Source organism: Salmo trutta, chromosome 8 (assembly GCF_901001165.1).
Source record: "Salmo trutta chromosome 8, fSalTru1.1, whole genome shotgun sequence".
Classification (NCBI taxonomy): Eukaryota; Metazoa; Chordata; class Actinopteri; order Salmoniformes; family Salmonidae; genus Salmo; species Salmo trutta.
In genome coordinates this window covers 17,796,578-17,812,751 of record NC_042964.1, presented here as the reverse complement: position 1 = coordinate 17,812,751, position 16,174 = coordinate 17,796,578, and the positions used below count along the sequence as shown (strand labels likewise).

Here is a 16,174-nt window from a genome sequence, read left to right as displayed (position 1 = left end):
TTCGGCAGTTAAATGCAACAACAAAACATTATTTATAAAAAGCAATCTATTAATATGGTTTTTGAACACTATAATTTGTTTCCTGGCATGATAGCTGTACTTTTAGTGTATGGTTGACACAGTTTGTTTGCTATTAGCCAATCAGTGTTTCTCAATGAGTTCAAAGCACATAAACGCATCTAACTGGGGCCGCAGGTAGTCAAGTGGTTAGAGCGTTGGGCCAGTGACTGAAAGGTTGCTGGATTGAATCCCCGAGCTGACAAGGTAGAAATCTGTCCTTCTGCCCCTGATCAAGGTAGTTAACCCACTGTTCCCCAGTAGGCTGTCATTGTAAATACTAATGTGTTCTTAACTGATTTGCCTAGTTAAATAAAGGTTAAAAAAATATATACTCAGATTTACTACTTCACAACTGGAAATTACCACCTACCCACTTGGTTATGAACATAGCATTACGGCTAGCCAATTTTGTGGACCACTGCATGCCACCATTAGTCTATGGGTGGTCTGCAGTTTCTCAGTGAAATGTTATTCAATGAAGTATGCAATAAAGCAGTATGACACTTCTTACTGCTCTAAAATCTATTTGGTGGAGAAACAACATTTTGACTGATTTCACTTTTCTATGCATTATTAGAATATCAGGCATAATTCAGTTAGGAAATGCAGGTATTTATATACATTTTTCAACATGTAAAATGACTTAAATTTCTAGTCCTAGTTGAAAAGATAAAAACAAAAGCTTGTAACCACAGATTTCCCCCCTATTCTACCCTGGTTCGTTGTTATGAAAGGACCAACCTTACAAAAACCCTATCTGAGGGACCATGGATGGCCTTGACAAGAATACGAGTTTCTTAAGCACAATGTTATGGTTTCAGCACAATGTTATGGTCTGTCTGTGATAAAGTGCTGCTTTGCTTTCTTGACATCATAATAGAACAAACAAGTCCTACAGGCCCTAGTTTTATCATACCTGGACTAGTGCCCAGTTATATGGTCAAGTGCTGCAAAGAGGGAAATAGGCAAATTACAGTTGGCCCAGAACAAAGCAGCAACATCTGGCCCTTATATGTACTCGGAGTGCTAATATCAATAACATGCATATAAATCTCTCCTGGCTCAAAGTACAGGAAAGATTGACTGCATCACTACTGGTCTTTGTGAGAGGTATTGACGTGTTAAAAGTACATAACTGTCTAGTCAATCGGCTAACACACCTCAGACACTAATACATACCACACAAGACATGCCACCAGAGGTGTCTTCACAGTCCCCAAGTCCAGAACAGACGCTAGATAACACACAGTACTATACAGAGCCATGACTACATGAATCTCTCTTCCACCTCAAGTAACTCAAGCTAGCATTAAAATCAGATAAAAAAAAACAGATAAAACAACACCTCATGGCACAACGCAGACTTTGAAGAGATACACACTCTAAAACGCACACTCTACACACACCCACGCACTATTCTTAGTAATGAAATGTAGTATTGTAATATTGTAATGTAACAATGGAGCAATGTCAATTTGTATAATGCACAATGTTTTGTATGATCTAATGTTGTATCTCTGTTTGGACCCCAGGAAGAGTACCTGCTGCCTTGGCAACAGCTAATGGAGATACTAAAAAAATACTAAATACTATTCAAAAAGCATCTCAGTGTAGTAGTGCTGATCTAGGATCAGGTCCCCCTCCGTCCATATTATATTATTCATTATAATCTCAAAGATCAGCAATCCTAGTCTGAGTTACTTAAAATGACATTAAGGGATATGAAGTACCAGGGGGAGGGCTCGTCCGGCCTGAGGGGTAAGCTGTGGTAACCAGACATGAGGGGTCACAGGTCAAAAAGAGTGACAGTTATAACAACTTTGTCACATGGGTCTGACAGACCTATGATAAAAATACATCCTTTGGTTGAAAAAGAACAAGTATGGAGATGTCATTGCGTTTTCTTTGCTCCATGCAGGAGGAAGACAGGTCCCACTAGGCACACCACGTCATTTAACCATGTAAATGTGGGTAATATTTGGTTGAGGCAAGAGATTTCAACCTTTATTCACCCACTCAAAAAGACAGTCTGAAGTTTTTGAATTCCCAATGTGTTTTTACTATGGAAAAACAATGTGTGATTTTTGTTTAAGTTGCCATATAAATGTGTTATCACTTTGCTTTCAACCATTTAAAATCTTAAAAGCACAACAAAGTTCAAATGGGAATACCATGTCAGATATTTGATATTTATACAACAACTTAATGTGTTATCACTGTGCTTCATCTAATAGCACAACTAAATGACCTGGATTATAGTTGAGATTACATTAAAGGTACATAGCGCAAGTGATCAATGCTGTTCAAGATTCTGATAGATTATTATAGCAATTGTGAACATCTTGTAACGCCCTGGCCATAGAGAGGGATTTTTGTTCTTTATTTTGGTTAGGCCAGGGTGTTACATTGGGTGGGCATTCTATGTTCATTTTCTATGTTGTCTGTTTCATTGATTTTGGCCGTGTGGCTTCCAATCAGGCACAGCTGTTGTTGGTTGTTCCTGATTGGGAGTCACACATAAGTGCCTGTTTTTCCGTTGGGGTTTTGTGGGTAATTGTTTCTGTTTAGATTATTTCCGAACAGGACTGTTTTGCTGTTGGTTATCTTGTTTTTGTATAGTGTTCTTACGTTAATTAAATACAATCATGATGAACACTAACTCCGCTGCGCCTTGGTCTACTCTCTCTCCCGACAGCCGTTACAGAATTACCCACCAAAAACGGACCAAGCAGCAGAGGAAGGAGAGGCACCAGGAGAAGGAAAGTAATATGGACTCATGGACTTTGGAGAAGATGGAGAGGAACGTTCAGGATTCCTGGAGATGGGAAGAATTAACGGACGGAAAGGGACCATGGGCTCAAGCTGGGGAGTATCGCCGCCAGCAGTGGGAGATCGAGGCAGCGATAGCTGAGAGGCGCTGGTATGAGGCAAGGGAGCGCAACAGGCACGAGAGGCAGCCCCCAAAAATGTTCTGGGGGGGGGCACACGGGGAGATTGGCGGAGTCAGGCGGTAGACCTGAGCCAACTCCCCGTGCTTACAGGGGCAGCGCAGTACTGGTCAGACACCGTGTTATGCGGTAAAGCGCACGGTGTCCCCAGTACGCGTTCATAGCCCGGTGCGCTACAGGCCAGCCCCCCGCAAGTGCCATGTGAGTGCAGGCATCGAGCCAGGACGGGTTGTGCCAGCTCAGCGCGTCTGGTCTCCGGTGCGCCGTTTCGGTCCAGGTTATCCTGCACCGGCTCTGCGCACTGTGTCTCCAGAGCGCTGGGAGGGCCCAGTTCGCCCAATGCCTGCGCTCCGCCCGTGCCGGGCCAAAGTGGGCATTCAGCCTTGAGTGTGGGTAAGGAGGCTACGTACCAGAACTCCAGTGCTCCCCCCACAGCCCGGATTATCCTGTGCCTCCTCCTCGGACCAGGCCTCCAGTGGGTCTCCCCATCCTGGTTAAGCCTGTGCCTCCTCCACGGACCAGGCCTCCAGTGGGTCTCCCCATCCTGGTCTCTCCTGTGCCGCCTCCACGGACCAGGCCTCCAGTGGGTCTCCCCATCCTGGTCCGTCCTGTGCCTCCTCCTAGGACCAGGCCTCCAGTGGATCTCCCCATCCTGGTCAGTCCTGTGCCTGCTCAACAGACCAGGCCTCCAGTGGGTCTCGCCAGTCCGGAGCCGCCAGAGCCGCCCGCCAGTCCGGAGCCGCCAGAGCCGCCCGCCAGTCCGGAGCCGCCAGAGCCGCCCGCCAGTCCGGAGCCGCCAGAGCCGCCCGCCTGTCCGGAGCCGCCAGAGCCAACGCCTGTCCGGAGCCGCCCGCCAGCCGGGCGCAGCCATCGCCGCCCGCCAGCCGGGCGCAGCCATCGCCGCCCGCCAGCCGGGCGCAGCCATCGCCGCCCGCCAGCCGGGCGCAGCCAGGGTCGCCCGCCAGCCGGGCGCAACCAAGGTCGCCCACCAGTCCTCCGGCGCGGCCAGGGGCGCTACCTAAGTGGGCGACGCTGAGGGTGGAGCGGAGGCCACATCCCGCACCTGAGCCGCCGCCGTAAGAAGGCCCACTCGGACCCTCCCCTTCAGAGTCAGGTTTTGCGGCCGGAGTCCGCACCTTTGGGGGGGAGGGGGGTACTGTAACGCCCTGGCCATAGAGAGGGGTTTTTGTTCTTTATTTTGGTTAGGCCAGGGTGTTACATTGGGTGGGCATTCTATGTTCATTTTCTATGTTGTCTGTTTCATTGATTTTGGCCGTTGGCTTCCAATCAGGCACAGCTGTTGTTGGTTGTTCCTGATTGGGAGTCACACATAAGTGCCTGTTTTTCCGTTGGGGTTTTGTGGGTAATTGTTTCTGTTTAGATTATTTCCGAACAGGACTGTTTTGCTGTTGGTTATCTTGTTTTTGTATAGTGTTCTTACGTTAATTAAATACAATCATGATGAACACTAACTCCGCTGCGCCTTGGTCTACTCTCTCTCCCGACAGCCGTTACACATCTCCACAGACCTGCGACCTTTGCATGCTATCTTGAACATGCACGCTTTCTATGATTACATAAGAAGACATTTATAGTTACATTAAACAAACCTCAAAATATGGCCATAGACGTGTTACTAATTTTAAGGTTGAATAAATACAGTTACATTTGTTTGTAAGGTAGCCTTTAAACATAAACATTTAAATGATATCTAATACTTGAATAGTTTCCTCTGAGCCACTGGCTTAATTCTATTCTTGAACTTTTATTTTTGGTTTAGATGGAGATGTGAAGCCAACACAATTTGTTAATTTGTCAACAAGTTAGTAGGCTATTTACTGTAAAAGTGTAATTGAATTGTGTTTGGTTTTCGACGTTTGAAGGAGATGTATCTTTTGTGCCACTGATTTAGTCTAGCTTTAATTCCAGTTTGTCTACAATTTAATAATAGATATGTTGTATTCACGTCTCCATCTGTACCAATAATCAAAGTTAAAGAACACAACTAAATAAAATTCAACTTTATTGAAAGTGCATTTAAAGTTTGATTTGATTTAATTTATTTTTTATTTAGATTTTTGTTTGAGATGGAGACATGAATCCAACATATAAATTATTAATTTGTAGACAAACTAAGTCAGCACAGATGGAACTATCCAAGCAGAAGATCTCCTTTAAGTGTTGACATTTGGTTGCATTGACAACCAAACACAATTCATTCAAAATCCAGTTTGTCTATAAATTAATAATTGATATGTTGGATTCATGTCTCCATTTCATCCAAAAATAAACATATTTTATTCAAGGTTTGTCTATGTTGAAAATTTGTTACAATGATCAAATCAAATCGTATTTGTCACAGGTGCCGAATACAACAGCGAAATGCTTACTTACAAGCCCTTAACCAACAATGCAGTTTTAAGAAAATACCAACAAAACAAAGTAAGAATAACAAATAATTAAAGAGCAGCAGTAAATAACAATAGCGGTTGAAATGTCACCCTCAAAACAAAACAAACACCATCAAAATAAAACAACAGTGATAACTTTTTCAAATCCAATGTATTTTCTACATAGATTCCTCATCAGAACATTGATTCAACCTTTTTGTGTCCAGTGGGGTACTGCATGTCCAGTTCAGCCATTTCAGACATCAGCTCAGTCAACTAAAAAGGTCTGCTCTCAGATTTCCTCAAGGCTTTTCTATGGTTGGTTGAGCAAGCTCAACAAGCATCCATTGCATCCAATGATAGATTTGGGCCCATTTTACTCTTACATAAGAGTATATTCCCATAGTATGATTGATAATTTAGTCATTCACATATAGGCTTAGAGAGAGCTTTTCTTAAACCCAAACACTTGATATAGCATGGGGAAAACTCCCCCTTCCCCCACCAATAGTTTCCACCCACAACCACATAATAAGGCATAATACCATATTGCTGATATTTATTCAATCTCAGGGCGTAGGCTTGCAGCCATGGCTTTCAGAGTCAGTAAATATTAGCAAATACATTAGTAAAGGGTGACATACACAGACAATAGTAAATGGGCTGCCCTTAACAGTAACGTAGTATGTAACAAGGCACTTTTGATCCCTCGCAATCACCTCCATATTAACACCTGACAGTCCCCAAGTCAAGACCAGCACTGACCTCTCAATAGGTGGGTCATTTTTCCTTGTTAACTCTCTGATGTTGTTACATGGACTGTTATTGCCACATACATATGACAGCAAAGACATTACTGTGTTGCACAAATTGGACACCTATCCGTGTGCTAGAAATCAAGATTGATTAACGATTCTGTGTTTGGTTTATGCCAAGGTGCCATTTCAGTTCATATAAATCTATCACTTTGTGACATCTGCTGATCTAAAAAGGGCCTTTTAAATACATTTGATTTAATTTGATTGATGTACAATAGTGTTTTGGCTGTTACAAGTTAATGTACAGTGTACAACAATGTGATGATTATGGTATTGGATCACAACCAGTGGAGGCTGCTGAGGGGAGGATGGCTCGTAATCCTGTCTGGGACGGAGCAAATGGAATGGCATCAAACACATGGAAACCATGTGTTTGATGTACAGTATTTAATACCATTCCACTAATTCCGTTCCAGCCTTTACCACAAGCCGTCCTCCCCAATTAAGGTGTCACCAACCTCCTGTGATCACAACATCAAATCTAATAGCCTGCATAAAACTCAAAAAGTGGTATTTTCCTTCTAGACATTTTGTGGTCTTAGCAGAGATGGCAGACGTTGGAGCAGTGGTCTCTTTGCCTGCTGCGAAGACATGGGCATCTGTAGAGCACAAACCTGTCTGTCTGTCTGTCTGTCTGTCTGTCTGTCTGTCTGTCTACCATCTGTCTCCCTGAGGGACAGTCCTACCATATTGAAATTATGATCAGGTAAGAAGGCTTCATCATCGCTCTTTACTCTGTTGAACTATAACCTCATAAACACCCAATCCTTCCGACAGGATGCTGTGGCTCCTGGTGCTCCTGTTGTCTGTGGTGTCTCAAGGCCAGTGAGCTTGGCCAGTGTGCTTGTCTCCCCCTGCTGGACGTGTTCTACTGTGCCCCAGTCCCATTTGTTGCTCTGTCTATGAGTAACTCTATGAGGGAGAGTTACCACATCCAGTTAAATACAACAGGTGTCATGACAACTACAGCCACAAGTTTTTCCTGACCAAGTAACCTGACCGGGAAAACCTCTAGTTAGCGCTAGTTCTAGTTTTAAATTCTCTCTCTGTATGACCGGCAGACAATTTTTAAAATTGGCCAACCCCGGCCAAACCCTAACCCGGACGACGCTGGGCCAATTGTGCGCTGCCCTATTGGGTGGGTAGTGGACTGAATGTCATCACAATCGTCCATTACAGACAGGTCCCTGACCTGTTCCTGAAGTTCTTTACGAAACGACATTTTAGTAAAGCCAGTGTGTCTGTGCATACGGATGACTCAGCAATATACCCGTCAGCTACTACAGCAACTGAAATGACTGCAACACTTAACAAAGAGCTGCAGTTAGTTTCAGAATGGGTGGCAAGGAATAAGTGAGTCCTAAATATTTCAAAACTAAAAGCATTGTATTTGGGACAAATCATTCACTAAACCCTAAACTTCAACTTAACCTTGCAATGAATAATGCGGAAATTGAGCAAGTTGAGGTGACTAAACTGCTTGGAGTAACCCTGGATTGTAAACGGTCATGGTCAAGACATATTGATACAACAGTAGCTAGGATGGGGATCTCTCCTGGCTCAAAGTCTAGGAGAGATTGACTTCATCACTACTTGTATTTGTGAGAGGTATTGACATGTTGAATGCACCGAGCTGTCTGTTTGAACTACTGGCACACAGCTTGGACACCCATACATACCCCACAAGACATGCAAAAAGTGTCACGCTGTATAATGATAGGAGACAAGCGCAGGAATACGTAATAGGGGGTTTTAATTTCTCCACCCAAACAAAAGAGCGAGGTGTAAACCTCTAAATAATACACAGGACAAGACCCATAAAACAAGTGCACAATAACACATAGCATGGAAGCCAATACAACAGCACAGGTGCTCACAAGACCAACGGACATGGTAACAATAACCGACAAGGACAATGGGGAACAGAGGGCACATATATCCACATACTAATCAGGGGGAATGGGAACCAGGTGTGCGAATTGAGACAAGACAGTCCGGGGTTGCTGGTAATGAATCCAGTTCAGTGACGCCTAGAAGACCGGTGATGTAGACCTCCGGAGCTGGTGAATGGAATGAGCAGCAGTACCAGGGGGATCTGTGACAACAAGAGGTTTCTTCACAGTCCCCAAGTCCAGAACAGACTATGGGAGGCACACAGTCCTACATAGAGCTATGACTACATGGAACTCTATTCCACATCAAGTAACTCAAGCTAGCAGTAAAATTTGATTAAAAAACAGATAAAAATACACCTTATGGAACAGCCGGGGATGTGAAGAGACCTCTGGTGGCATGTCTTGTGGGGTATGTATGGGTGTTCGAACTGTGTGCCAGTAGTTCAAACAGACAGCTCTGTTTGGTGCAAAAATGGGTTGTGAAATCAGTTGTGAATGTATTGTAATTTAATTCATTTTGCTGGACCCCAGGAAGTGTAGCTGCTGCCTTGGCAGGAACTAATGGGGATCCATAATAAATACAAAACTACAAAATACCAATGGGCTTAGTAGCCTGAAATGCTGAGAACTTGCCTATGAATTGGCACATCGAAACAACAGCCCTGTCCCAAACAACTGGTCAAGAAATGGAAGGGTAAGTGATATTGAACAGAGAGATCTACACTGAGTATACCAAACATTAGGAACACCTTAATTTGGAACACATTCCTAATATTTTGTCCTCGGAACAGCCTCAATTTGCATGGGTATGGACTGACTCTACAAGGTGTCGAAAGCATTCCACAGGGATGCTTCTCAATGTTGACTCCAATGCTTCCCACAGTTGTGTCAAATTGGCCGGATGTTCTTTTGGTGGTGGACCATTCTTGATACACATGGGAAAATGTTGAGCGTGAAAAATCCAGCAGCGTTGCATTTCTTGACACAAACCAATGCGCCTGGCACCTACTATCATACCCCGTTCAAAGGCACTTAAATCTTTTGTCTTGCCCATTCACCCTCTGAATGGCACACACATACACAATGCTTGTCTCAATTATCTCAAGGCTTGAAAATCCTTCTGTAACCTGTCTCCTCCTCTTCATCTACACTGATTGAAATGGATTTAACAAGAGACATCGATAAGGGATCATAGCTTTCACCTGGATTCATCTGGTCAGTCTATGTCATCGAAAGAGCAGGTGTCCTTAATGTTTTGTGCCAAGAGACCACTTTCTTTGGACAAGCTATGTTTTCAAAACTGTTGTGTTTACATGAATTCTGATTTTTTTCCAGATGTACACAACATTCTGAAATATATGTAAACTGAACAAAAATATGAACGCAACATGTAAAGTGTTGGTCCCATGTTTCCTGAGCTGAAATAAAATACATTTTCCATACGCACAAAAAGGTTATTTCTCGCAAATTTTGTGCACAAATTTGTTTACATCCCTCTTCATGAGCATTTCTCCTTTGTCAAGATAATCCATCCACCTGACAGGTGTGGCATATCAAGAAGCTGATTAAAACAGCATGATCATTAAACAAGTGCACCTTGTGCTGGGGACAATAAAGAGACACTAAACAAATGTACAGTTTTGTCACATAACACAATGCCACAAAGGTCTAAAGTTTTGAGGGAGCGTGCCATTGGCATGCTGACTGCAGGAATTATCACCAGAGCTGTTGCCAGAGAATTGAATGTTAATTTCCCTTTCATAAGCCGCCTCCATCATTTTTGAGAATTTGGCATTAGGTCCAACCGGCCTCACAACCGCAGGCCACGTGTAACCACTCCAGCCCAGGACCTCCGCATCCGACTTCTTCACCTGCCGGATCATCTGAGACCAGTCGTCCTCACCAGGGTCTTAACCAGTTCAGAGTCGTAACCGACTTCAGTGGGCAAATGCTCACCTTCGATGGCCTGGAGAATTGGATGAATCCCGGTTTCAACTGTACCGGGCAGATGACAGACAGCGTGCAGGGCATTGTGTGGGTCAGTGATTTGCTGATGTCAACATTGTGAAAAGAGTGACCCATGGGGCGGTGGGGTTATGGTTTGGGCAGGCATAAGCTGCATTTTATTAATGGCAATTTTAATGGACAGAGATACCATGACGAGATCCTGAGGCCCATTGTTGTGTCATTCATCCACCGCCATCACCTCATGTTTGAGCATGATAATGCATGGCCCCATGTTGCAAGAATCTGGACACAATTCCTGGAAGCTGAAAACGTCCCAGTTCCTCCATGGCCTGCAATCTCAAGAGGCATTGAGCGTGTCTGGGATGCTTCGGATGGATGTGTACGACAGCGTGTTCCAGTTCTCGCCAATATCCAGCAACTTTGCACTGCCATTGAAGAGGATTGGGAAAAGATTCTACAGACCCCAATCAACAGCCTGATCAACTCTAAGTGAAAGAGATGTGTTGCGCTGTTTGAGGCAAATGATGATCACACCAGATACTGACTGGTTTTCGGATCCACGTTCCCACCTTTTTAAAGGTACAGATGCATATCTGTTTTCACTTGTCATTCATGTGCAATCCTTAGATTATGACCTAATTTATTTATTTTAATTGACTGATTTCCATATATGAACTGTAACTCAGTAAAATCTTTGAAATTGTTGCATGTTGCGTTTATATTTTTGTTCAATGTAGATATCTTTGTTAGAAAGAATACTGTATTTCCCTTGATGTAGCGCTTCTAAATGTAAAAGATGAACTCTTACCCCACTCTCCCCTATGACAATACAAATTTCACAAGTGATAGTGACACACACACACACAGGTTCCACCCACCATACCGATACATTTGGTTGCCAGAGAGAACCTCAGGTATACACTAACCTGTGCTCACCTGAGATATCATTAGCTGTGTGTCGACCCATCCATCCATGTGAATTGGATTCTGTGTATCCAGCCTTGTTTTCTGCATCTCCACCCCTCCGAGACACGCCGTAGACCTGACCATCACCATCACCTCTAGAAGCAGGTAGGCTGAGATGTATTTTGTGGTTCTTTGATGATAAGACAAATTTTATTTTTATGTCATAAGTGAAAACAGACAATATTAATGATGTGCAATGTGAGGTATCTTTCAAGCAATTTGGAATGAAAAATTGTTTACAGAAATATAGCGGGTTAAAAGCAATATCATTTCCATTAATGTGGTTTTATCATAATCAATATAGTATATCCGGTAATTTGTATGTGAAATAAATGATGGATGTTGTCTTTGCTTTTGAAATAATAACTTTACATTCAGCTGTAGAGCTGTTGATAAGATAAGACTGAACGCTGTCATTGCATATAGTAATACTCAAAGTAAATGCTAAAGTTATCATAGCAGAAAATCTATGACATTTACAATAGATCAGAACATTAACCGCACACAAAGTTGACCCATTCTGTGAGTACCTAAACCAGTTTATAACCACACCACATTTGAACCACAACTTCAATTGTTTTGAGCGCTCTGAGACCAGTTTCGAACTCTCTAAAATCCCAGACCTAGAGCAACACATAGGCAACAGCACTAGTGAATGCTAGAACATTGTTAATGTGGGAGGCAACCTGTCTGACTAGCAAAACTACCTGTTCCCTAGAGATGAATTGAAGGGGAGGAGACGTGCTTCTGTTCTTCTGTTTACTGTGAAAAGACCAGACCCGCCCCTTTGAGCCGAGTATACACATACTTCCTGACAACCAGCCTGCTAATTGAGTTTTAGATCGTCATACCAACCACTAAACACTGTTGTATTAGCTACTGACCTGCTCCCTCTGGCAATAGTGAAAGGAGATGTTGTAACGGCTGTCTGAAGAGAGAGTAGACCAAGGTGCAGTGGAGTTAGTGTTCATCATGAATATTTAATTACGTAAGAACACGATACAAAAAACAAGAAAACCGACAGCCAAACAGTACTGACAGGTAACACACTGAACAGAAACAATTACCCACAAAACCCAAAGGAAAAACATGCTCCTTATGTGTGACTCCCAATCAGCAACAACGAACTTCAGCTGTGCCTGATTGGGAGCCACACACGGCCCAAAACAAAGAAATACAAAAACATAGAAAAAGGAACATAGAACACCCACCCAATGTAACACCCTGGCCTAACCAAAATAAAGAACAAAAAACCCCTCTCTATGGCCAGGGCGTTACAGTACCCCCCCCCCCCCCCCCCCCAAGGTGCGGACTCCGGCCGCAAAACCTGACACTGAAGGGGAGGGTCTGGGTGGGCCTTCTTACGGCGGCGGCTCAGGTGAGGGACGTGGCCTCTGCTCCACTCTCGGCGTCGCCCTCTTAGGTGGCGCACCTGGCCGCGCCGAAGGTCTGGTGGGCGACCCTGACTGCGCCCTGCGGTGATGGTTGCGCCCGGCTGGCGGGCGACCCTGGTTGCGCCCGGCGAGGGCTGCGCCCGGCTGGCGGGCGGCGATGACTGCGCCCGGCTGGCGGGCGGCGATGACTGCGCCCGGCTGGCAGGCGTCCCTGGCGGCTCGGGCAGCACTGACCCAGGATTAACCAGGCTGAGGAGACATGTAAGAGGCCTGGCCCTAGGCGCAGGACTCACCGGGCTGGCAGGCGGCTCTGACTGCTCCGGACAGGCGGGCGGCTCTAGCTTCTCCGGACAGGCGGGCAGCTCTGGCGGCTCCGGACAGGCGGGCGGCTCTGGCGGCTCCGGACAGGCGGGCGGCTCTGGCGGCTCCGGACAGGCGGGCGGCTCTGGCGGCTCCGGACAGGCGGGCGGCTCTGGCGGCTCCGGACAGGCGGCGGCTCTGGTGGCTCCGGATAGGCGGGCGGCTCTGGCGGCTCCGGACAGGCGGGCGGGTGGCTCTGGCGGCTCCGGACAGGCGGGCGGCTCTGGCGGCTCCGGACTGGCGGCAGCTCTGGCGGCTCTGGACTGGCGAAACCCACTGGAGGCCGAGTCCTAGGAGGTGGCACAGGACGGACCAGGATGGGGAGACCCACTGGAGGCCTAGTCCTGGGAGGTGGCACAGGACGGACAAGGCTGGAGAGATCCACTGGAGGCCTGGTCCGAGGAGGAGGCACAGGATAAACCGGGCTGTGGGGGAGCACTGGAGTTCTAGCCTTTACGCTCTTTACCCATACTCCAGGCTGACTGCCCACTTTGGCCCGGCACGGGCGGAGAGGAGGCATTGGGCGAACTGGACCCTCCCAGCGCCCTGGAGACACAGTGCGCAGAGCCGGTGCAGGATACCCTGTCCCGAAAAGGCGCATTGGAGACCAGACTCGCTGAGCTGGCACAACCCGTCCTGGCTCGATGCCTGCACTCACATGGCACTTGCGGGGGGCTAGCCTATAGCGCACCGGGCTATGAACGCGTACTGGGGACACCGTGCGCTTTACCGCATAACACGGTGTCTGACCAGTACTGCGCTGCCTCCTGTAAGCACGGGGAGTTGGCTCAGGTCTACCGCCTGACTCCGCCAATCTCCCTGTGTGCCCCCGTGTCCGTTGCGCTCCCTCTCTTCGTACCAGCGCCTCTCAGCTCTCGACTCTTCTATTTCCCATTGCGGGCGGCGATAATCCCCCGCTTGAGCCCATGGTCCTTTCCCATCCAGGATTTCCTCCCAAGTCCACGACTCCAGATAGCTTTTCTCCTGGTTCTTAACCTTGCTCTGCTACTTACTCCGCTGCTTGGTCTTCTTGTGGTGGGAAATTCTGTAACGGCTGTCTGAAGAGAGAGTAGACCAAGGTGCAGCGGAGTTAGTGTTCATCATGAAGATTTAATTACGTAAGAACACGATACAAAAAAACGACAGCCAAACAGTACTGACAGGTAACACACTGAACAGAAACAATTACCCACAAAACCCAATGGAAAAACATGCTCCTTATGTGTGACTCCCAATCAGCAACAACGAACTTCAGCTGTGCCTGATTGGGAGCCACACACACACACGGCCCAAAACAAAGAAATACAAAAACATAGAAAAAGGAACATAGAACGCCCACCCAATGTAACACCCTGGCCTAACCAAAATAAAGAACAAAAAACCCCTCTCTATGGCCAGGGCGTTACAGATGTATTTTTTTGTGATCTCAGAAGTTTAAATTCCAGGAGTATCTTAGCTGAATAGCAGAATAACCTGATAACAAAAATACAATTTAATTTAATCAGCATGACTCATGTGCATATATATTCATGTATATTATTTTCAGTTCCTCATATAACTCAACTCCATATTACCTGGGCAGATCTCTGGCAGTGCTTTTGATTTGCATTGTCCTCTGTATATCCATAGTGATGGCAGTCCAGCCTGTAGTGAGCGTACAGCCAAGCATGTTTCGGTCCCCTGCTGACATAAAGAGTGAGGTGTGGAGCAGCAGCATCTTTGACTGTTGTGACGACATGAATATCTGTGAGTGTATTTAATGAGTCTGTCTGTCTGTCTGTCTGTCTGTCTGTCTGTCTGTCTGTCTGTCTGTCTGTCTGTCTGTCTGTCTGTCTGTCTGTCTGTCTGTCTGTCTGTCTGTCTGTCTGTCTGTCTGTCTGTCTGTCTGTCTGTGTGTGTGTGTGTGTGTGTGTGTGTGTGTGTGTGTGTGTGTGTGTGTGTGTGTGTGAGTGTGTGTGTGTCCATGTGTGTCCATGTGTGTCCATGTGTGTGTGTGTGTGTGTGTGTGTGTGTGTGTGTGTCCATGTGTGTCCATGTGTGTCCATGTGTGTGCATGCGTGTGTGAGTAACTTTGTCTGTCTGTCTCCTGTCAGGTTGCTTGGGGTTCTGGTGCCCATGCTGTCAGAGATGTCAGACCAGTACAGACTTTGGGGAGTGTTTCTGTCTCCCCCTGCTGGACATTTTCATCTACTGGGTCCCAGTTGCTTCTCTGGCCCTCCGGAGCACCATGAGGGAGAGATACCGCATCCGGGTAGAGTGAAACACCCCTGACATTACTCTTCGCTGATATCGTAACATCTCCTATTATACAATTAACTAGTGCCTCATACACACAGAGCTGTCAGGTGATGCTAGACAAGATCAATAAATACATAATCATGATGACTGCAATAATAGGGCCAATGGCATATATTATATAATTGAATAATGCCAGTAGAAGAGATGTGATCATGGGAATGAAATTCACTGTATTCACATGATCTGACAACCCATCTGTCTAATTAATATCTGTCTCATATCCTCCCCACCTACCACCACCGACTGTAGGGGACCATGTGCAACGACTGCCTCTTGGTCACCTGCTGCACCCCCTGTGCCTGGTGCCAGATGGCCCGAGAGCTGAAGTTACGTCAGCGCCCTCTCCTCCTCGTCAATGTCCCATCCCCTGTCCAGAACAACATGCATCCCCCTCAAGCCCCTCACCCCTCTATGTCTCTACAGCCTATGCCTGTAGGACTCTACCCCTCCGCGCCACAATAAAGCCAGCATAAGCAAGAGATAAATTAGGGGGTTGTGGATGAGTGCCATTCTAGAATGTGAAACAGGCAGCACAGCCAGCCAACAGTGCATCACATAGGTATCTGTTTAAAAAAATGATAGAAAAGCAAACACTTTTAGAGAAATCATAACATTATCAGGAAATCATAACACTATCAGAATGACAATGATTGCAATGAATGAATTAAAATATAAACGTCCTTAGTGTTTTATATAGCTTGTTAGACGCTAACACTTAAAATGACACGATTAACACAACCATGCAACTACGGTATCTGATTCATGTACCATACCAATTTTGTACTTTAGAGAATATTAATGTAATTAATAAAATATTTTAACTTTAATTGTCTGAAAATGAATTATTTGGGTCTAGGTATACTGAGATGTGTGAGCACCTATTTACATTGGTTAGCACTGAGCAGCACATGGGTTGAAAAAAGAAGAGCAAAGTTGAGTCGATTTACCAGAAGATTCATTTGAAAATCACTTTGTTGTGATTGGGCCTGTTCGTTTTGAATGGGTCGGTTCCCCGGTTTAAGTGGAGAGTTCACTTAAAGGCCAATGGAATGGTCTAAAAAAACGTAACTCTACCTA

At 45.6% G+C, this 16,174-nt stretch overlaps 1 protein-coding gene across 1 annotated transcript; it reads left to right on the top strand.

Moving 5' to 3' along the window:
- Positions 1–11,025: 11,025 nt before the first annotated feature.
- Positions 11,026–15,924, top strand: LOC115198344 (cornifelin homolog A). Its single transcript, XM_029760236.1, has 4 exons — positions 11,026–11,150; positions 14,429–14,545; positions 14,893–15,050; positions 15,347–15,924. Exons 2-4 carry the CDS (start codon positions 14,431–14,433, stop codon positions 15,557–15,559), a joined length of 486 nt encoding a protein of 161 aa, XP_029616096.1. The 5' UTR covers positions 11,026–11,150; positions 14,429–14,430; the 3' UTR covers positions 15,560–15,924.
- The last annotated feature ends 250 nt before the right edge of the window (positions 15,925–16,174 follow it).

Bases quoted from the DNA above. Each gene is read 5' to 3' on its own strand.
- LOC115198344 (XM_029760236.1), top strand. From the start codon at position 14,431: ATGGCAGTCCAGCCTGTAGTGAGCGTACAGCCAAGCATGTTTCGGTCC. The intron at 14,546-14,892 runs GTGAGTGTATTT...GTCTCCTGTCAG, and splicing joins TTGTGACGACATGAATATCT to GTTGCTTGGGGTTCTGGTGC. The intron at 15,051-15,346 runs GTAGAGTGAAAC...CACCGACTGTAG, and splicing joins GGGAGAGATACCGCATCCGG to GGGACCATGTGCAACGACTG.